A 21,494-nucleotide genomic window follows, 5' to 3' on the forward strand; every position below is an offset into this window, starting at 1 on the left:
AATTGAATTATATCTATACAGTACAGCACTAACAATAATAAACAATAAACAACAGTAACAATATACTCTGATACACACGACGTGAGATAATCTCAAAAACATTATGTTAAGCAAAAGAAGCCATATACAAAGATGTACATACTGAATGACTCTATATACCGCGTTCAGAAAGGCAAAACTAGGTTGATTTAAAAAGTAAGGGGAGGGGTGTGGTGCCTGGGGGCTGAGTTGCTTGTGTCCGACTCTTGGCTTTGGCTCAGGTCATGATCTCAGGGTCTTGAAATGAGCCCCTGTCAAGCTCGGAGCTCAACAGGGAGTCCTCTTGATTATTTCCCTCTGCCCCTTCCCCTATATGCCCATGTGGTCTCTCTCTCAAATAAATAAAACCTCCCCCCCGCAAAAAATATTAAATAAAATAAAGGTAAGAAATATTTTGGAAAAAAAAAACCCATCCAATATCTCATTTCTCCCTTTATCTTTTCTTTGGAGCACATTTAATTACATTGGGGTAAGTTATTCTAGCTTATGATGCAGCTGCATTTATTTTACAAACAGACCCACCAGAGAGAAAGGACTCTGTTCATGGCAGATGGAAGATTCTCAATGGGAAGACATTGCCCTCTAGGGGTGATTTTTGAAATTTGCTGGTGGATTTTTGTTTTTGTTTTTGTTTGTGTTTGTGTTTTTGTTTTCTTTTGGTAGTCAAAATTAATGGAGTCCTTTCTGGAATTTAGTGGGTGGGGGACCTGGGATACAAGATGGCATGCTATGTGTGTGACTGACCTGGGAAATGAAGTATTGACCCATTTCCCAAACAAAATTCAGATCTCCTGCTAGACATTGATGTAGGTGAGAAACCCATTTATAATTCTCTGAGCCCACAATCTAAGGCTGTTTTGCAAGTTTTTGTTTTGTTTTGTTTTTGCATATCAAATTTTTCTGGAATGAAATTACTGCAAAAATCAAGGAATGATTATACTTTGTTTTGGTTAGAACTTTACCCAAGCTGTTTACCGTTTTGGAAAGTCAGGATACGAAGAGCAAACACTTGGAGTAGTACTGGAATTGTGCATATGGACCCATGCATTTGAGTCTGCATTTGTAGCTCTTGCACTCATGCTATGTATAGGCGCAAGGTCTGACATATTTCATTATGTCTTTAAATGTATTTACATATCAAAATACATATTATTATGAAACAGTCTCTTTTCTCCTTTATATTATGGTTAGAGCTTATTTTGATTTTTTCCTTGCAATTATATGAGTAGATAGGTTACAATATTTATGAATTTTATTTTGGGACAGAAAGGGGGCACTGCAAAATGTTTATTTATTTACCCATTCAAAATTAATTAATTAATTAATTAACTTGAAAGAGAGCAAGAGTGAGAGAGCATAAGCAGGGAGTGGGGGTACAGCAGCAGTGGGAGAGAGGGAGAAGCAGGTTCCTTGATGAGGAGCTCCTTGCCAGGACCCCAGGATCATGACCTGAGCCAAAGGCAGATGCTTCAGGGATGGAGCCACCCAGGTGTCCCTGCAAAATACTTATTATAAAAAGGAGCATTGGGTCTAATAGGACCCTGGGAACATCGAGCTCTCACTAATAGATTGGTGGGAACTCATGAGGGGATAGAGAGAGGGGCCATAGGTAACCTTCCTCAGCATTCCACCAGGAAGACCTGTGTTTCACTGATGCCTATTTCTCCTTAAGCTAGGGGCTCAGTGTTTCATGAAGACATATTCCTCCCTATAGGAGTTTATAGCAAGGATACACGGAAATGTGAATACATGGAACACAGCATGAACCATCCATATATGTTCTTGCACCCCTGCTCAGAGCCTTGACAGTCATATGCAGTGATAGTCATATGAAGTGACAGTCATATGCAGACCAGGAGACCACTCCCCCTGCCATCCCCATGCCCCAGACACAGTTGATTGGATAAGAGGTGGGGATCTCCCCAAGCCAGCGACCTACCAGGTGGCTTGGTACAAAATGATGAACTATATCAGGAAGATTCTATTCCAAGAATTTGGGAACGTGGGGCACCTGGGTGGCTCAGAGGGTTAAAGCCTCCGCCTTCCGCTCGGGTCATGATCCCAGGGTCCTGGGTTCGAGCCTGGCGTCGGGCTCTCTGCTTGACGGAAAGCTTGCTTCCTCCTCTCTCTCTGTCTGCCTTTCTGCCTACTTGTGATCTCTGTCTGTCAAATAAATAAATAAAATCTTAAAAAAAATTGGGAACAGACTTGGGAAATGCAGAGAATAAGCAGTTTGTAATATGAGCGGAAGCTAAAAAGATGCCTTAGTAAAAGTCATGTTGGGGGCGCTTGGATGGCTCCATCCTTTAAGCATCTGCCTTTCACTCAGGTTATGATCTCCGAGTGCCAGGATTGAGCCCTGCCTGGGGCTCCCTGCTCAGCGAGGCCTCTGCTTGATGATTCTCTCTCTCCCTCTCTCTCTGCCCCTTCCCCTTTCCCCTTTCCCTTTCCTATCAGTAAGAGTCTCTTAGGTTTTTTCCCTCTCTCCTTTTTTTCCTTCCCCCTTCCCATGTGTTCTCTGTTTTCTTTTTGAATTCCACATATGAGTGGGATCATATAGTGTTTGTCTTTCTCTGACTGACATATTTCACTTAGTGTAATACACTTAATAATAGGGAACAAAGTTGGGTTGCTAGTGGGGAGGTGATAGTGGGGGGGTGGGCAGTGAGGGGTAATGAGCTAAATGCATTGGGCTTTAAAGGGGGCACTTGTGGTGAGCACTGGGTATTATATATAAGTGATGAAACACTAAATTCTACTCCTGAAACCAATATTGCACTGTATGTTAACTAACTAAAATATAAGTTAAAAAGCAAATATTGCTTTGGCCAATGGGATTTAAGAAAGCATGATAATGGAAGTTTGAAAATGCTGCATATTGGGGCTTACCCTCTTAGACTTAATTATCCATGTGAGAAGCCAAGGTTAACTTCCTTGAAACAGAAAGGTCACATGGACAGAGATGCAGTCATACATATGGGTGACCCCAGCTGAGAATACAAGAAGAATCACTCAATTCACACACAGAAACCTGGGAATTAACGAATAGTTGTTATTTTAACCTACTAGGTTTTAGAGTGATTTGTCATGTAGCAATAAAAAATGATAAAGTATTTCTCTGTGTATTAAATTATTCATCCTTTTAACCTTTCCCTCTAATTAGTTTAACATGTTTGTAATAGTTATTTTAAAGTTGTCTGTGAAGTCCAACACCTGTTCCATGTTTGGATTTGCTGCTATTGGCTATTTTTAGTCAATTGGTTATGTTATGCATCTTATTTTCCTTCCTTTGTCAAGGTCTTTTAATATCTTCCAATCGTGTGCTAGAAATTGTATTTAAAGGAACTGTGGAGTGTAGAGTAAGTGTTGTTTTCACTCAGGGAGACTGTAGCTTCTGCAAACCAAGAGAGTGAAGTGTTCTCGGTTCTCCTCAGGTTTGCATACAGGTACAAAGGAACATTTTGGAATGTCAAAGTAATGATTTTTTAAAAGATTTTCATTTATTTATTTGAGAGAGATAGAGAGCATAAGCAGAGGGAGTAGCAGAGGGAGAGGGAGAGCTCCCCGCTGAGCAGGGAGCTGACCATATGGTTCGATCCCAGGACCCCAGGATCACAACCTGAGCCAAGGGCAGAGGGTTAGTGGACTGAGCCACCCAGGAGGCCCTTCAAAGTAATGATTTATTATTAGATGATCATGAGGTTACAGAGATTAATAATGACTAAAGATGGCTAGTAAGAGCACAATAGAATTATCAAGAACAATCTGAGTTAATCTCTGAAAATGAACACCCTGTTACCTTAAAAAATTCTAGGAACATCAGGATACATAAACACACTTTTCATCAACTCATGGAACAATGATATCATCATATGTCATATAGATTCCAGAAGATTCCACTGCACACTTGTGAGACAGCGAGACTGAAAAAGGCAAATACTCTCTTATTATTATTGTTATGAAAATATTTTGACTTCACCTCAAAGGGGATTTCCTGAGTACTGCTGGGGTAGACAAAGAGATGAACACAGAGATCAGCCACACGTGTTTATTGACAGAATTTAGGAATCCACTGCGGTCAGACTCAGGGCAGCTCCATCTGCGTTTTCAATGGCTTGAGGCTTCAAAGAACTTAAAATGGCCATAGCTTTTCTCTTGGCTGGAACTTGGGCTTCACACAGCACAGTTTATTATTGGTACAGTAAACGTAGGCCCTTTCCCTCTTGGAGCATTTCTGGCGGCATCTGCCATGAAGATTCCAGCATTTTTGGGTGCCGCCTGACACAAAAAAGAAAGAAGAATGGAGACAGGGTCAGCCCTGAGAAGAAGTTTTAAAGCAGGTCTTTAGTTTCCCTTGTCTTTGACCATTGGCCTCCTTTTTCTTTCTCTCCCTTTTTAAACATTGTGGTAAAATACAAAGAATGTAAAACTTACTAGTGTAAGCATTGTTTTTTTTTTTTTAAAGTTTGTTTATTTGTTTATTTATTTATGTAATCTCCACACTCAATGTGAGGCTCAAACCCATGACCCCGAGATCAAGATAGCATGCTCCTCCAACTGAGCCAGCCAGGTACCCATCAAGCATTTTAAAGTGCATGGTTCAGGGGCATTAAGTATATTAACAGTGTTATGCAACCATCACCACCATCCAATTCCAGAACTTTCTAATCATCCCAAAGAGAAACCCTGCACGCCTCTCCCCAGCACTGGGCAATCACCAGTTTGCCCTCTACTCTGTTGATGGGTCTACTATGGACATTTTATGCCAACAGAATTATATACCACGTGGCCTTTTGTGTCTAGCTTCTTTCACTCAGTGTGTGTTCATGGGTCATCCATACTGGTTGTTTTTTGGCTTTGTTTTTGGCTAACATTCCAACACTTTCTTCATAATTTCATTTATTTATTTATTTATTTATTTATTTATATTTTTTGCCAAAGTCTAGCATTAAGAGGTGGCTGCACTTAGGTTTTTTCTCATTAATTACAGTTATGTACACATAATATAAAATTTGCCATCATAGCCATTTTAAAGCACACAGTTCGACGGTGTTAAATACATTGTGGGTAGCCATCATCGCCAGCCACCTGCATAACTCTTTATCTCATAAGACTGAAATTCTTTTACTCATTCAACAGTAACCCCCATTTTCCCCTTCCATATTTTGGGGGGGCCTTTCCTGTCCCAGGATCTTGCTCAATCAACAGATTGCAAGACTTGCCAAAACAGCTCCCGGAAGAAGTGTTCTGACAGTTTTGGGGTGGGATGGCACCCATGACCTCAACCTAGAGGCACACGAATCTGGGACAGTTTTTCTATTCCAGCCACAGGTTTTGCAGCAGTTAAAGGTGAAATCCTTTGCTTGAACCAAATGAGGACCTGTACACCCTTCTCTGTTCTGAAAAGCCCCACGCCTGCTCTGACTCGGTTTTCAGGGGCTCTGGCAGCTGAATGAAGCCTGGGACCTCCAGTTGTGTCTGTTAAGCCACTTTCTTCGGACAGTTAAAGCCCTGACTCTTCTCTATTTCCTTCCTTTGTAGGTTAATTTTAAGTTTCATTAATTTGTAAATTTTATTATTTCCTTCTTCCTGCTGTAGGTTTTGACCAGGTGTATTTTGTAATCGGGAGTAAGCTTTCTTTGAGACGACCTTTTGAACAATACAGGGGAGAGAGTCTTGGGGGAAATCTGTGCTTCATTGAAAAAATGCATCGTCTGGGGCAGGGGTTCTCAGCCGGGGTGATTTTGCTCCCGAGGGGATGTTTGGAATGAACTGTGTAGAGACATTTTTAGTTGCTGCAACTGGCGAGAGGTGCTATTGGCAATTAGTCAGTAGAGGCCAAGGATTCCGCTAGATATCCTCTAATGGACAGCCACAACAAAGGACTATCTAGCCCAAAGTGCCAAAAGGTCAATAATGATCAATAGTGTCAATCATGCTTGGTCTAGGTAGATCACAGTCTTTAGGGTTATCTGATTTTGATTATGTGGGAATTATTTTTACGACTCTATGAGCTGTTGATAAACAATAGTAGGGCAAAAATAATTATTTCTCTAGGAGTGCCTGGGTGGCTCAGTGGGTTAAGCCTCTACCTTCGGCTCAGGTCATGATCTCAGGGTCCTGGGATCAAGGCCCGCATGGGGCTCTCTGCTCCGCAAGCAAGGAGCCTGCTTCTCAGTCTCTCTCTGCCTGCCTGCCTCTCTGCCTACTGATCTCTCTCTGTCAAATAAATAAATAAAATCTTTAAAAAAATTATTTCTCTCTATTTTCAAGTATATTCTTTTGCATAGAGGTTCAGTGGATTCCCTCTCTTCCCCTGCACCATGGCGGGTTGGGGGACCAGTTTCTTTCTTTCTTTTTCTTTTTTTTTTTTTTTTAAAGATTTTATTTATTTATTTGACAGACAGAAATCACAAGTAGGCAGAGAGGCAGGCAGAGAGAGAGGAGGAAGCAGGTTCCCCGCTGAGCAGAGAGCCCAATGCAGGTCTCAGTCCCAGGACCCTGGGATCATGATCTGAGCCAAAGGCAGAGGCTTAACCCACTGAGCCACCCAGGCGCCTGGGAAAACCAGTTCCTATTTATGCTTTGATCCAGTTATAAAATCTTCTTGTTCTCTCATTATGAGTTATATAAAATCTTTAACACGAGCTCATATGTACATATAAGTATATATACATATATATGAGCCAGGAATTGTTTTTTTCAAGGTTTTATTTATTTTATTATTTGAGAGAGAAAGAGAGACAGAAACAATGACAAAGAACATGAGTGGGGAGGAGAGGGAGAAGCAGGGAGCCCAACGTGGGGCTTGATCCCAGGACCCCGGGATTATGACCTGAGCCGAAGGCAGAAGCTTAACTGACAGAGTCACCCAGGCAACCCCAGTTTTGTTTTTTTTGTTTTTTTTTTTAAAAATTATCTTTTAAAACTTCTTTTGAACCCTGAGCAGACTACCATCACAAGAACTAGGTTCTGAAAAAATACACTGAGAGAAATCTGACGTGTGATGCAGACACTAAGATGGCTAACGGGTGCTTCTTTCCGGATTGTATGAAATGGAGCTTGGTGGAACATTTGACCCATCACAATAAAGAAAACCCATAGACTCTTGTTCTTCTTTTTTTAAAAGATTTTGTTTTTAAGTAATCTCTACACCTAACATGGGGCTTGAACCCAACCCCATCAGGAATCACGTGCTCCACTGACGGAGCCAGCTGCTGCCCCGGAAACTTGCCTAAGACGGAAACTTGTTCTAAGACGACACTGGTGGAGAAGTTTGAACTGATGAGTGAGGGCAGCGCCAGTATATGTCCCTCTCTCCAGCTTAATAACCCCCGGAAAAACAGCAAAAGTGGGACAGGAAAAGGAACCACTGTCTCACGGACTCTGCATGGCTGCCTAAATCTCAAGGATTCGAATATGTACTCACTTCTGTCTGCCTTTTCTGTGGAGGACCAGAGGCTTTTCCTTGCCAGAAAGCAACAGTGTTTCCTGTGACTAAAAACAATTGTAGTTTGTCTTCCTATTTGGGAACTACCCACCTTTCTAGTGACTGAGGTGCTCTTTTTCCTGAGATATTCACTAAGGAAGGGCAGTTTTGCCAAAAATCATGCCGTCCTTACCATTCTCAACCCTCAGAAAAAATAGAAAGAACTTGCCGTATGTTGAAATTAAAACTTGCTAAACTGACACAAGGCCCCGAAGAGCCTAAGTGACTCATAATTTGTTCATGGGTCCAAAGTTTACTGTTTTTCTCCCCCCGGCAAATTGTAGAAGGTCACGATGTCTTGCCCAGCTCCTTTTCCTTTCCTTGCAGTACAGTTGGATTAAGTTGGAACAATTTATTGCCTTTTGATGTCAGGAATCAAACTCTCGCTCTTGAACTCAGTGGATGGGGATGCGTATATTCTTCTGCAAAACACCCGTTCTCACGTGGTGATGAAAAGAATTGCGCAAAGAAGCTGAAGAACTTGAAATCAAGCTAGATGGGCTTACTAGCCCTGGAGATAGGTTTTATACGATGGCAATTTCTAGGGAAACAGCACTGGAGAAGTTCAGGGCAGCACCCGAGTTTTCCACGTGCTCCTTCGTGAAGTCATTAGAGCACTGACAGTGTCACTAAAAATACTACCATAGTCTTTTGACAATTCTAGGAGTTCCAGAAAGCCATTGTCCATCATCAGCTTGGATTAGACATCATCTTGCCATGTGAAGGAGACACATGTGGAATTGTTGGTAATGTCTGCTATACTCATATTTCCCAGAAAGCTTTCTTTCTTTCTTTTTTTTTTTTTTTGTTTAAATATTTATTTATTTATTTGACAGACAGAGATCACAAGTAGGCAGAGAGGCAGGCAGAGAGAGAGGAAGGGAAGCAGGCCCCCCGCAGAGCAGAGAGCCTCATGCAGAGCTCAATCTTAGGACCCTGGGATCATGACCTGAGCTGAAGGCCGAGGCTTTAACCCACTGAGTCACCCAGATGCCCCCCCAGAAAGCGTTCTGATGTGTGCGTGTGCGAGTGAAGGCATCCATGTAAGCAACCAAAGCATTTGTTGAGTAAACCATATAGTCTGACTTCTAAGACTCATGAGTTTATTTCCTGTGGCTTTTCCTGGATATTCCCAACAGGACTCTGGTCCCGGGTGCACACTTTTGTTAGTGATGCTTTTTCTCCTGATAAGAATAGCACTCATTGGGGCGCCTGGATGGCTCAATGGATTAAGCCTCTGCCTTCAGTTCAGGTCATGATCCCACGGTCCTGGGATTGAGCCCTGCATTGGGCTCCACGGAGAGCCTGCTTCCTCCTCTCTCTCTGCCTGCTCTCTGCCTACTTGTGATCTCTCTCTCTCTCTGTCAAATAAATAAATAAATAAAATCTTTTTAAAAAAAGGAATATTACTCATTAAGTGTGCCCTATCATATCTAATCAAGGTCACTTTGAATAGGAAGTATTAATATGAATTCATGAGATATTTTATATGTATTCAATGTGTTGATTTTCCCACCCAATTCTGTCTACTGAAAAGACATGGAATGAAAGACTAATTTAGTAGGATTGAATATCTTTAGCACCTAGATCACGGTTCTGAAGTATCACTTCCCTACTTAGAAAAACAACAACAACAACAACAAAAACCCCAGAGCTTCTTGAAGAAATGAGGATTTCAAGACCTCGGGCAGGAATTGTACAAGATGAGCCTAGAATGTCTTGTCACCCCAGATAACCAGCTACAAACCAGTGAAACTGCTTTTGTCACTTAACAAAAGGACAAAGTCTCAAGTCACATCTTTCAGAAATTTTGTGTTTGAAATCATAGGGGCAGGACTGGAACATTACATTCTTTCCTGAGGAGCCATTCTCTCAAAACAGAAAAGTATCCTTGATTTCAGAGCCAAGAGCAGATTGTCAGAGAAGGGATTTTGGGATACAAAATTCCACATCTCTCTTCATTTTGTACTTTCCATGGAAATGAAACCCTGAATCCGTTTCTCAGTCTTGGCCTGATGTTAAACCCTTTTCACATGAAGTCTATTAAACACTACTTCACAGAGAAAGACAAATGTCGTATGATTTCACTCATATGTGGAATTTAGGAAACAAAACAGATGAACATAGGGGAAAGAGAAAAAGAAGAGAGAGGGGAGCAAATCATAAGAGACTTCTGGCTATGGAAGACAAACAGAGTTGCTGGACGGGCTTTTCAGGGGGGAATGGGCTAACTGGGTGATGAGCATTAAGGAGGGCTTAAGTGGTGGCTTAAGGAGTGGCTTAAGTGGCTTAAGAGGTGAGCACTGGGTGTTGTATGTAAGTGATTAATCACTAAATTCTACTCCTGTAGCCAATATTACACTGTAAGTTAACTACAGTTTAAATAAAAACTTGAAACAAAACAAACACATAACTTCATTTACATTTTACCCAAACTCCGTCCCTCTCTTTAATCCTATAAAAACCTTATTTGTTCCGTCTTTTGTCCCACAGTTCCTTTATTGTGTATTTTCCTTTGCTGTGCCAAGTTAATATGTCCAACTCCATCGAACTGCAAATGTGTTTCTTGTGGTGTCTCTAAGCTGGGTTTTCTCACAAGGAAACTATCACAAACCAGCAGGGATATATGTAATAAGGCTACCACAAGTCAAAGATGGGACAATTTGGCTTTCTGCAGCAATAAAGATTGCAATGAATAAAAATTCATCAAAGATATTAAAAACTATTTTGTCACATTTGGGGGAAGCTTCAGCCAGCTGAATGGGAGGGGCGGATAGTGAGGCCAGGGGTGGGGTGGGGGATGGGCAAGTCTGAACATGGCCTGAACCTGGTTAGTCTTCCCATGGCCCCCTCATCTGGTAGACAAGGCCCCTCAAGACCTGGACCTTGAATGTTTCCTCAGTTTCCCCCTCACTATGCCCCTTGCCCCAATGGTGTGCCAGTTTTCTGAAGGCCCCATGCTCTCTTCCACAGCTGGATCTTTCTTTGCATAAGCTGATTTCTGTCTGGGCCACCTTTCCTGCTTCCTGCTCTTCTCCGTCCCCTTCTAATCTCAGCATACTTTTCAGGACTCAGGGAATCCCGTCAGGAGGACTCTCCTGGCCCTCAGACCGGGCTGGTCCCTCCCATGTGCACCTCAGATCCCTAGACCCCCTCTGTCAGAGCTCATGCCACCCTGGGTCGTAAATGCCCTTCGTTGTCTCCCCCAGGGCCATTGTCATTTATCTCTGTGGCCCTAGGCTCCCACACAGGGTCTGGCACAGAGGCAGCAACAGTGTATGTGAGTTTTTCTCTCTGGTTGAGGTGGTTGTGATCTTTACAAAGCCGAGAACATTCTGGGGACTATTGCTAAAAGGTCCGCGGTTGCCCTCTTCTTCCTGCTTCTCCCGCGCACCCCTTCCATTCTTTCTCAGGTGCAAGACCCTGCACCTGTTTCCTGAGAGAGCACAGATGGATGGCACGGCTGGGCCAGAAGCTCTAGGTGTCGTGGTTGGCACCTAAGCTCTGCACCTGCTGTGGGCGCCTCCTCTCCGTGCTTCCAAAAGGCGAGCTCCCGAAACTGGGCAGCCCAACCTCCCGGGCCTGAGGATTCCTCGACCAGGTCTCAGTCTGCACACCCTGCCCCTCCCCAAGGGGGTCGAGGTTACCTGGCGTGAGCTGGGACAAGAGCAGCAGAACGGCCAGAGTCAGCAACAGGAGCTTCATGGCTGGAAGTGGCCCAAGGTGAGGCTGCAAGTCCGAGGAGATGGCAAAACGAATGGGGCAGGGCTCCGGTCTCTGGCTGGAGGTCCCTTTGTTCAGCGGGACCTATGTCACCCGCACGTGCCCTCAGCTGCCCACGGCTTCAGCCCCCGCGCTCCCGGAGCCCAGGGTCTGCAGCCACACACTTTGAGCTGGCACGCCTCCTGCGGTCATTTGGTCAGTGGGGGTGGAGTGGACTAGGAGGGGGCGGGCAGGGGGGCTGGCAACCGCGTCCAAGGTCCTTCCACCGGCTTTATACCTCCTGCACGGAAGGACCGCCAGGGGGCGCCACGCACGCGGAACGCAGAGGGACTGGGGAGACCTCGCCCAGAGGGTGAGGGCACCTGCAGGTGAGCCCACCTGGAGTCCCAGGCAGAAGTCGGCCCTGAGGCTTACGTTGGGGTTGAGAGTAAGAAACATGATGTGACCGGAGGGAAACCGGGAGAACGGTGAGAGATGAAGCTCCCAGCACCAGCCTGGCGGTGCCCTCCGCCATCCGAGGGCCAACCGCGCCGTGTGCCTTTTACCCTTGGGGGCAGGTCTTCTGGACCCGGGGCGGAGCCCTTCCCCAGAGATCCAGGAATCAGCTGTTGGGGTCCCTCCTCTGAACTCCCAGGTCCGGAAAGTGCCTTTGTCTCCCTTTCTTTCTGTAGTCACTCTCCTGTTTTCAGGGTTGTCTTGTTCTTTCAGTGTTCCAACAACGTGTGACCAATTCCTGGAGTTAAACATCCTGTTGCCTTCCATTTCCTGACTAGATGCTACCCTCACTGGCGTCAAGGGTACAAAAGCATATATAGGGTTTACAAGACAAAATGACTCCAAAACTATTTCCGTAGGGGCAACAGAATGAGGAGGTTGAAGACTGAAAAATAGAAATAATGAGGTCAGGAAGTATAAACAACTTTTTTTTTTTTTAAGATTATTTATTTTAGAGAGTGAGCTAGCGAGTGTGCTGGGGAGGGGCTGAGGGAGAGAGAGACAGTCCCAAGCAGACTCCTGGCTGAGTGCAGAGTCCAGTGTGGGACTGGATGACATGGGACATGATCCCAGAACCCCCAGATCATGACCAGAGGTCGCCACCTGAGCAGAAACCAAGAGTCGGTGGCCCAACCAACTGTGCCACCCAGAACCCTCCAAACAACTCCTTCTGAAACCTTGATGCTGAAGAGGAGTCAGTGGGGAGAAAGGGACACGTGCCTACAGGCTAGAAACCTGCCACTATCGTGTTCACTTCCGTTAAGGAGGCTCATCTCTTTAAACAGTGTGTTCCTTGAGGTTCGATCTGGTAAGGAGCAGAACCGTTATCAGTATTAGGGGCCAAGGAATTTATTATAAGAATTAAACTTTATTCAGAGTTTATTTATTTACTTGGTGGACAGAGATTATAAGTAGGCAGAGAGGCAGGCAGAGAGAGAGAGAGAGAGGGAAGCAGGCTCCCTGCCTAGCAGAGACCCCGATGTGGGGCTCGATCCCAGGACCCTGAGATCATGACCTGAGCCAAAGGCAGAGACTTAACCCACTGAGACACTCAGGCGTCCCAGAATTAAACTCTATTCAATTGCAGAAGGAGCTGGGAAAGTGAAGATCTGTTCAGGATGGTAGTGGGGTCCCCAAGGGAGCTGGTGTAGAAGTCTGAAAGACAATGGACAAAAATACGAATAGACAATTCCCAAAAAAGAATTAAAAGACTTGTGAACATGTGAAAAGATGTTTAATAAAAAGCTGTCTGTTGTGGATTGAATTGCACACCCCCCCTGCCCCCGCCCCAGCCCCCAAAAGAGAGATGTTCAAATCCCAACCCTAAGCACCTGTGAATTGTGACTTATCAGGAAATAGGGTCTTTGCAGATGTAATTGCGTTAAAGTGAAGTTGTACTGGATCGGACTGGGCGGGGAAAGGAGGAAAATTTGGACAGAGACCCTCAGGGAGAAGCCATGTGACAATGGAAGCAGAGACTGGGGTGACACAGGTGTATGCCAGGGGACACTAGGCAACCGTCAGAAGCTAGGAGAGAAGCACAGAACAGATTTTTCCCTTGGAGCCCCCAAGGAGGAAGTTATTCTGCCAACACTGGTTTTGAACTTCTAGTCTCCAGAAGTGTGAGAGAAGAAAATTCTGCTCTCTCTTTCTCTGAAATAAATAGATAAATACTCTTTAAAAGCGGGGAGAAAAAAGGGAGGGGCACCTTGCAGAAAAAAAAGAGGGTGGCTCAGTCAGTTAAGTGTCTGCCTTTGGCTCAGGTCATGATCCCGGGGTCCTGGGATTGAGCCCCAAAATGGGGCTCCCAGCTCAGTGGAGAGTCTGCTTTTCCTTCTCTTTCTGCCCTTTCCCTGCTCATGCTCTCTCTCTTTCAAATATATAAATTAAACATCTTAGAAAACAAATTTTATTCTTTTAAGTAACCCAGGTTGTGGTCCTTTGCAGTGGCAGTTCTGGGAGACAGATACATCATCATGTCAAGTTTATTATTACTGAGACATTAATGTATCTTTAGGTGTTTATGACAATGAACAAGGAACATTGTTGTTTCTGCCCAAATGGAAACATCTGTGCCCTTGTTCCTTCTTTTCTAAAGAAAAAAAATGTGCTACAGGTCATTTAGGCATGCAAACTTTCTCTCTCTCTCTCTCTCTCTCTTTTTTTTTTTTTTAGCAAGAAGTTTGTTTAAACAACAGGATGCTTTACTTGAAGGGAAAATGATCTAGGATTCATTGCTTTTAGAGTAATTCGTCCATGCTTAAAGACATTGCCTTACATATAACAGCTATGTACAAAAAAGTTATAACATTGTCCTTGGTTTTATAATGATAAATGAAAACCATTAAAATTCTCCAATTGAACAAGGTATGCAAGGATTTTTATGTTGCTCTTTTTTTGTTGTTGTTGTTAGACAATGAGAGAAAAATAACTTACCAGAATAAAAAGATAAGAGCTGAATGAACATGCCACGAATAGAGAGAGGGGATATTTTCACAGATGCAAAATACAGACAGAAAATACCCCATCATATGGGGTACTTTCCCAATCCCTTCTCCATTTGATGTTGATTAAAACACACCCTTGGCCATTTAGTTAAAAAAAAATGCAATATGCTTGTGCATGTACATAGTCACCTCATGTACAATAAAGGAATGGGGAAGGGGACAATAAAAGAATCGAGAAAATGATACTGTAGTAGTCAGGATGTGGTGGAAACAAATTGTAGTTTTCTCATGGAGAATGTCTTCCTGGTCTGGAAGAACAGAGTTGAGTCTTAGAGTAAAATAGCAGGTTCCCTTCTTAGTAGACACCTGTCTGCTGCTGGAATACATCAGTTGTATCTTCATCCTCTGTTTCCAGCTGTGCATGGGTCTGCTTCATTGATTGGCTGCCCATCAAATCGGAACCTGATCTGCCGCATAGACAAACCCTGTCGTTGACAATGGGCTTTCACGAGTTTACTGAGTTAGCCTCTTAATCTTAAACTGCACCGTGAACCATCCTGCCTCACCACCGTCAAGTTAGTAGGACCGTTGTTTCTCAGTCTTGACTCCTTCTCTGGGCTTTTCGATGGTCATGGTGAGTGCCAGAGTCTCAGGTGTCACTTGACCAAAGAGGTGTCCCAAGTCCTCCCTGAGTGAGCACCCAAGCAGCACCAGAAGCGGGGGTTGGGGGGTTGGGGAGTGGGGGGAGAGTGCATGCGTGTTGGAGGCATGCAAGCTTTTAGTGTATTCACTTGCTTTCTTTGGGACGTTGAACTGACCTCTGAACACATGAAAAAGAAAGAAAAAAAAAAAGAAGGATCGCATTTTCTAGCCCATCTGCCCCCATCTCCAACTCCAGCCAAGGAAGTTGTTGAAAAAGAGGACATTTCTGTTTCATCTTTCAAGTCTTGAATAAATATGGAAATGAGAGGTGCTAAGGGTTACTGTTGGGAAATGCTCCAAGTGGGACCCGGGCACGCTTTGGGCTGCACAGAAGCCTCTAGGACTGAATGCCACTGTGGTCTGGACAGCTCCAAGATTCCACGAAGCCGACTGCGAGAAGAGATCGTGGGCAGCTGTTGGTAGTGGTAATGAGGGGCTGTTTATAGCTTTTCCAGAAAGATACTCAGGCTGGGGTGCCTCCCTTAAAACATTTGCCTGGGTCTCCAACACCACCTTGTTGGGGATGCCGGTGTTGTCAGAGGCAGCATCTGCCGGCGACCACAGGTGCACTGTGGGAGGAGCTGGTAGCCCATGGGGCACCTTAAGGTGATGAAGAAACCACAAGTGTCAGGGGCAGGCAACCTGGTCTTTACACAAACACAGGAGCGCCAGCCTCTCTGGACTCCTCAAAATACGACCACTCTTCCCGTTCAGGGTACTGTTGATGACCCGTACTGTTTGTTCCAGACATTGCATTCCCAGCAAAAGTGAAAAGACAGGACCTCTGTTGGCAAAAACATGACGTTCAGCAGCATTCCAATTCGCCCTGATTGTCAGCATCCAGAGAACAACGGAGTATGAGGACTGGCTTGATCCCTACAACCCAGCTCTTCCAATCTGCTCATCGGTGAGACCGAAGCCCAGAGAGGGAACCAGTGTCCCTCCCTGGGTCCCACTGCCGGTGAGCCAGCACCGGGAACTGAATATTTTCACTTCTCTCTCCCCCTCAATACCCAAATCCTCCCTGACGTAGAGCAGGGGATGGTGGGGCCACTTAGAGAGGAAAAAAATTTGATAGACATATTCCTCCCAAGGTCTGAATGAATGTCTTTCCTTCTCTGCTCTTTTGCTCCCAAATTGGAAAACTACATCTGAAAAAAGGAGCTTACTTCACGTACATTCCAGCCGTGGTAATGGTGGAATTCTAGACTGGATAATGCAGGACACCGGGGCCGTAGTAAATAAAGACTGTGTATGAGTGGAGTTTTGGAGGGTTTTAAGTTGAGTTATAAAGAGGGCTGACATATATTAAAACAATCCTTCTGGCTGTTGTGGGATTTCTCCTTGCTGGTCTCTAAAAGGTGAAAGAGGATAGAGGGGGACGTGTCAGCTCCGGGGTGTTGGTCCCACTGTGGGTGTGGGGTTGGGGTGATGACTGAGAGCTCTGAGGGACGCAGGCTGTTCCAGGACGGAGCACAACCTGGGAAACTGAGGCGGGTGTAAATGGCGTGTGTTCCAGTTGATTAGAAGGAGCTGAGAGTCCAGACCTCTCCTCCTTGGCTTGTCACTTCGTCCGACCAGAGACTGGTCTCTGAGCCTGAAGTGACGAAGCCCTTTTTGCCAACTTTGGCTGTCCTGGTGCTCTTGTCCCAGGTCATTTCAAGTAACCCAGAGCTCTTCAGGGGAGGGATAGGGTAGAGAGTGGATCTCAGCCAGGGCACTCCGACGCCTGGGAGGAAGGGCTGGAGGGGTGGCAACGTGAAACACCACTCATCTGGGAAAGAGGGAAGAGCCCCCAAATCCCGGGAGAGACCCTGCCCTACCATTTGTTAGCTCTGGGACATCCTCAGCAAACGATTTGGTTCCTCTGAATTTCAATGTCTCATTCTTTGGTTTAGAATAATAAATCAGGTTGAGGGCTCAACATGGAACAGTCTGAAATTTGATGCAACAAATGTAGCCTCTTTATTTTCTAAGCCCTGATAAGAGGAGAGCTGGCACCCAGCCTTAGGCGCCAAGGGTAAATTCCAGATTTTTCTGTCAGCCTCCACTCCCCCAAGACCTCCTCTCTTTGGTCAGCTCCAGGGGTCCGGGGAGGAGGTCTGGTGTGTGAGGAGAGTGGGGGAGGACAGAGAAAGCAGGAAAGAAGGGAGGCAATAGCGACCTTTTCTCACACTAATCCCTGAATTCACTTGGCTTTCATACCATTCATAGCTGCCTTAGGGAAGGCAGGATCTCACAACCACCATTGCCTGTCTGTGCCAGACCCTGTACCATAGCCTTGGAAAGGTTTTAAGTAGCGAAGAGTCCTTGTCAAACTCGCCCAGCCCAGGGTGCTAGCACCAAGTCCTCTTTCCCGTCTGACAGAAGCTTCTACTCTTGCCACCCTCGGCATCACTCCAATCTTTCCACAGGGTCAGGGTCTGAATGGACGGCTTGTGTTTGCTCATGATAGACACATGCATGAAAACACCACTCACGTGGGGAAGAGGGAAGCACCTCCAAATCCCGAGTTAGACCTTGCTCCACCATTTATTAATTCTGTTCTAATTTACTCATTTCTTTTTTCCTTTTCTCTTTTAGAGAAGGGGAAAGTCAGGGTGGGGGAGGGGCAGAGGATGTGTGTGTGTGTGTGTGTGTGTGTGTGTGAGAGAGAGAGAGAGAGAGAGAGAGAGACTCTTAAACAGACTCCACGCCCAGCATGGAGCCAGACACAAGCCTCAGTCTCACAACCCTGAGATCATGACCTGAGCTGAAATCAGGTGTCTGATGCTTAACTGATTGAGCCACCCAGGTGTCCCCAATTTACTCATTTCCTAATTTGAAATCCTATATTAGGTTGAGGGGTCAAGACTGAAATTCTGCTGTGCAACAAATGTAGCTTCTCTATTTTCTAGAACTCATCTGAATTTTCCAGGAACTTCCCTCCCACTGATGGGACAGTTGGAGGCTGACATGGCACTGGGTGGATGGGGGGGGGTACATAAACTCAGAAGATAATTATATCCATCTTTTCCAGTTTAAAGCAGCCCTTAGATGAATTTATTCTGCTTGGGGTAAATGTTTAGTCTTCCAGAATCTCTCCTTTTACCTGTTCCCCTTCTCCTTCCCATGACTGCAGCTGAATTTTGGGGGTAGTGAATAATCCTTTCTTTGGTTAAATAATTTATTTGTTCAATAAATACTGGGATAGGTGCCGCAGACAGAGCAGTGAACCATCCAACTAACCAGGCAATCCACCAACCAACCAACTAACTGCCAACCAACTTATCCACCTACTAACCAATGAACCAACCACCAACCAACCAACCAACCAGGCCTAATCTCTGTTCTCTTGGTTCTGTGGGGAAGGCGATGAACAGAGTTAAGTAGGAAAGAGGTAGCAAATGCCAAGGGAGGCAGATTTGCATTTCAAAAAGGGATATTACTGGAATGTCTCCCTGAAAAGAGAACATCTGAACAGAGACTTGAAGGAAGGCAGGGGGTAGGCCATCCAAATGTGTAGGAAAGAGTATTCATTTATGAGCTGAACTCTTTTTTTCTTTAATTATTTTTTATTTTTTTATAAACATATATGAGCTGAACTCTCTTTTTTTTTAAGATTTTATTTATTTATTTGACAGAGAGAGAGAGATCACAAGTAGGCACAGAGGCAGACAGAGAGAGAGAGAGAGAGAGGAGGGGAAGCAGGCTCCCTGTTGAGCAGAGAGCCTGATGCGGGGTTTGATCCCAGGACCCTGGGATCATGACCTGAGCCGAAGGCAGAGGCTTAACCCACTGAGCCACCCAGGCGCCCCTATGAGCTGAACTCTTAACAAAAGAGAAACTTCCCCTGCATCTCCTATTTGGGTACGTTTGGATTTAGAGGTTCAGAGAGGAGAGGCAGGCTAAATGCTTGACTCTGTCTTTGCTTGTCAGCTCGCAAGATACTGAATTCATTTTCTGTCAGTCTCAGTTAGAGAAGTTAGCTTTTCCTAAATATCATCTTGGACTCCTGGCTCTAAGCTGTGAGTCCAATCTATTGTGACGATCTCTATTGAAATGGCCGTTGTCCTATTCTTGACAGTGGGAACCTCTGTGTGAGTGGGAAACTGGGCAATCTGAAGCCCAGGTTCCAGCCAGATGTGTCCCAGAAGCAAAAAGATTCTCGAAGCCCGAGGGCACGAAAATGAAGAAAACCCTGCCCTGAGTCTGACCTCCGCAGATTCTTGAGCTTTATTAAAATGCCTTTGGCTGTTTTCTGTATTTGTCTCTTAGTACAGCTAATCAAACTCAGGTAGAAGAAGCTTGGGTAAGGAAGTACGTACAGGAGAGGAAATGGACTTACTATGTGCTGGGTGTACCTGTTCCCTTATCTATTCCTTTAGACCAACCTGAGAGGTAGTTATGGCTCTCACTTGTATTCCATGCATAGGGAAACTGAGACTCAGACAGGTGAAGTGATTCACCCAACGCCATTCACACAACTAACATGAGGAGATGCTAAGATTACCTGTTGGGCTGCACACAGGCTTGCAAATAGCTCCTTACCTCCTGGACTGTCACTCATATGACTAGAAACACATATTGTATTTATGTATTATTATGTATGTATTTATCTCTCCAATAAAAAGCTGGCATAGACAATGTGACAAGGGGGTCCTATGTTCTGGGATTGTTATAGAAGCTGAAGAGTTAAGCAGAAAATTGTGTTTATTTCCAGGTCCAATTCTTAGTCCATTGTTTCTCTCCATATATATTATTTTAAATAAAAAAAAAAAGGATTTTATTTATTTATTTGAGAGCGAGAGAGAGGGAAAGAGAGAGAGTTAGTCAGGAGAGGGGTGAGAGGGATAGGGGTAAGCAGAATCCCTGCTGAGCACAGAGCCTGGCAGATGATGACGAACGCTTAACCAACTGAACTATCCAGGCGCCCCTTATTTTAATTTTTTAAAAGATTTTTATTTGTTTATTTGACAGAGAGATCACAGGTAGGCAGAGAGGCAGGCAGAGAGAGAGGGGGAAGCAGGCTCTCCACTGAGTAGAGAGCCCAATGCTGGACTCTATCCCAGGACCCTGAGATCACGACCGGAGCTGAAAGCAGAGGCTTTAACCCACTGAGCCCAGGCACCCCTAATTTTTGTACTTAGTTGAAATTTTCATCAAACCCACACACCCAGATGCTTTTCAGAGTCAGCTTTGCATAAGAGACTTATTTCAGAGTCAGCTTTTGAATAAGAAAGTATATGTGCCACACATCTCTCTTTCTCCATTTCTTGCTCTCCAAAGACAACCACGTTCATATCTTCTGGTTGTTTCTTTGGATGTCACTTTCATATCTATAAATAAGGTGCTTACTTGCTATGGTTATTTTTTTTTTTTCAGTTTTAGGTATTACCCATTGAATTCCTGCTCTGAAAAAGGAGAATTTAGCTATCTGTCATCTCCTCTGAGTATGTCCAGACTCATTAGTATCTTATCAATTTTATCTGCTTGGAGACTTGGCCCCCAGACCCCTGCATCTACTCTGCATTGAGGTGGGTGCCTCCATGCCTGCTGACCTGGGGTCCTCCTGGGTCTCCATTTACATCACCCTGGAAGATTTTTTTTTATTTCCTCCTGAGAAGAACACCTGCTTTCTGGATCCAAGGCCTTTCCTAATCTAGTCCTTTACTTTTGGCAGAGCACCTCCTAATGGCTTCTGGAAACTGTCTGACCTTGGGGGACCAATCTCACACTTAGCTTATAGCATGGTAGCGCATTCCATATTGGAAATGATTTCCTCTCAAAAGTTTGAAGGCAGCACTCCATGGCCTTCCTACAACTAGGATCATCACGGAGTAATTGGAGGTCCTTCTGAAGCTCGTCTTTTGTATATAAACTTTACTTTCTCTCTGAAAGTTTTTATGATGTTCTCTTCACTATAGGGTATTGAAATTTCATGATGATGGCCCTAATATTTTTGTAGGATTATTTAATCAGTTCTGCTGAGCTCTCCCCATCAGTCTGGGAACACAGGCCCTTCAATTCTAGGACATTTTTTTCTTGACTTATGTCTTTGATGATTTCCTGCCCTTTGTGTTTCCTGATCCCAATTTCTGGAATTCTCTTTTTTCCAATGTGGGATTCCCTGACTAAGTCTCTCATTTTCTTCCATTTTTCCCTACTGTTTTGATCTCTCTCATTTAATCTAATATCTGGGAGTTTTATTTTTGTACTTTTATTCACTCAAGTTTTTTTTCTCATTCATTTTTTTCTTCTTTTTAAAAACAGTATCTTATTCTACTGTCATGGTCTTAATAGCTTCTCAAACCAGGAAGCCTAAAAGTTGAGACCCAATTGAGAAAGAGTTCAGGGGAGGCTGAGCAGAGTTTTGGTCTAGGAGAGAGTGTTTGCCACTTTGTGTAACTGACACAATGATTTTTTGCAATATATGCTATTGTTTTATTACTGATATTATTATCAGCAGTGATGGATGTTGCTGATGCTTTGACCAGACTCCTTTGTAGCCTAGGGCACCCATTCCCCATGCTGCATTGGGTGTTGCTGTGAGGGTCCCAGCTGCCCCCTTTTCAGCGGAACTGCCCCTGGACAGATGGCATTGGGTGCTGCTTTGCCCT

General features: G+C 44.5%; 1 protein-coding gene and 1 pseudogene across 1 annotated transcript; both read right to left on the reverse strand.

Moving 5' to 3' along the window:
- Nucleotides 1–4,053: 4,053 nt before the first annotated feature.
- On the reverse strand, nt 4,054–11,440 carry DEFB123 (defensin beta 123). The gene is made up of 2 exons (XM_032351090.1): nt 11,176–11,440; nt 4,054–4,317 (listed from the first exon to the last, which is right to left on the reverse strand). Exons 1-2 carry the CDS (start codon nt 11,231–11,233, stop codon nt 4,172–4,174), a joined length of 204 nt encoding a protein of 67 aa, XP_032206981.1. The 5' UTR covers nt 11,234–11,440; the 3' UTR covers nt 4,054–4,171.
- Nucleotides 11,441–14,548: 3,108 nt separating this feature from the next.
- LOC116595107 lies at nt 14,549–14,826 on the reverse strand (annotated as a pseudogene).
- Nucleotides 14,827–21,494: the final 6,668 nt, after the last annotated feature.

The sequence above is a fragment of the Mustela erminea genome, chromosome 7, assembly GCF_009829155.1.
Source record: "Mustela erminea isolate mMusErm1 chromosome 7, mMusErm1.Pri, whole genome shotgun sequence".
NCBI lineage: Eukaryota > Metazoa > Chordata > Mammalia > Carnivora > Mustelidae > Mustela > Mustela erminea.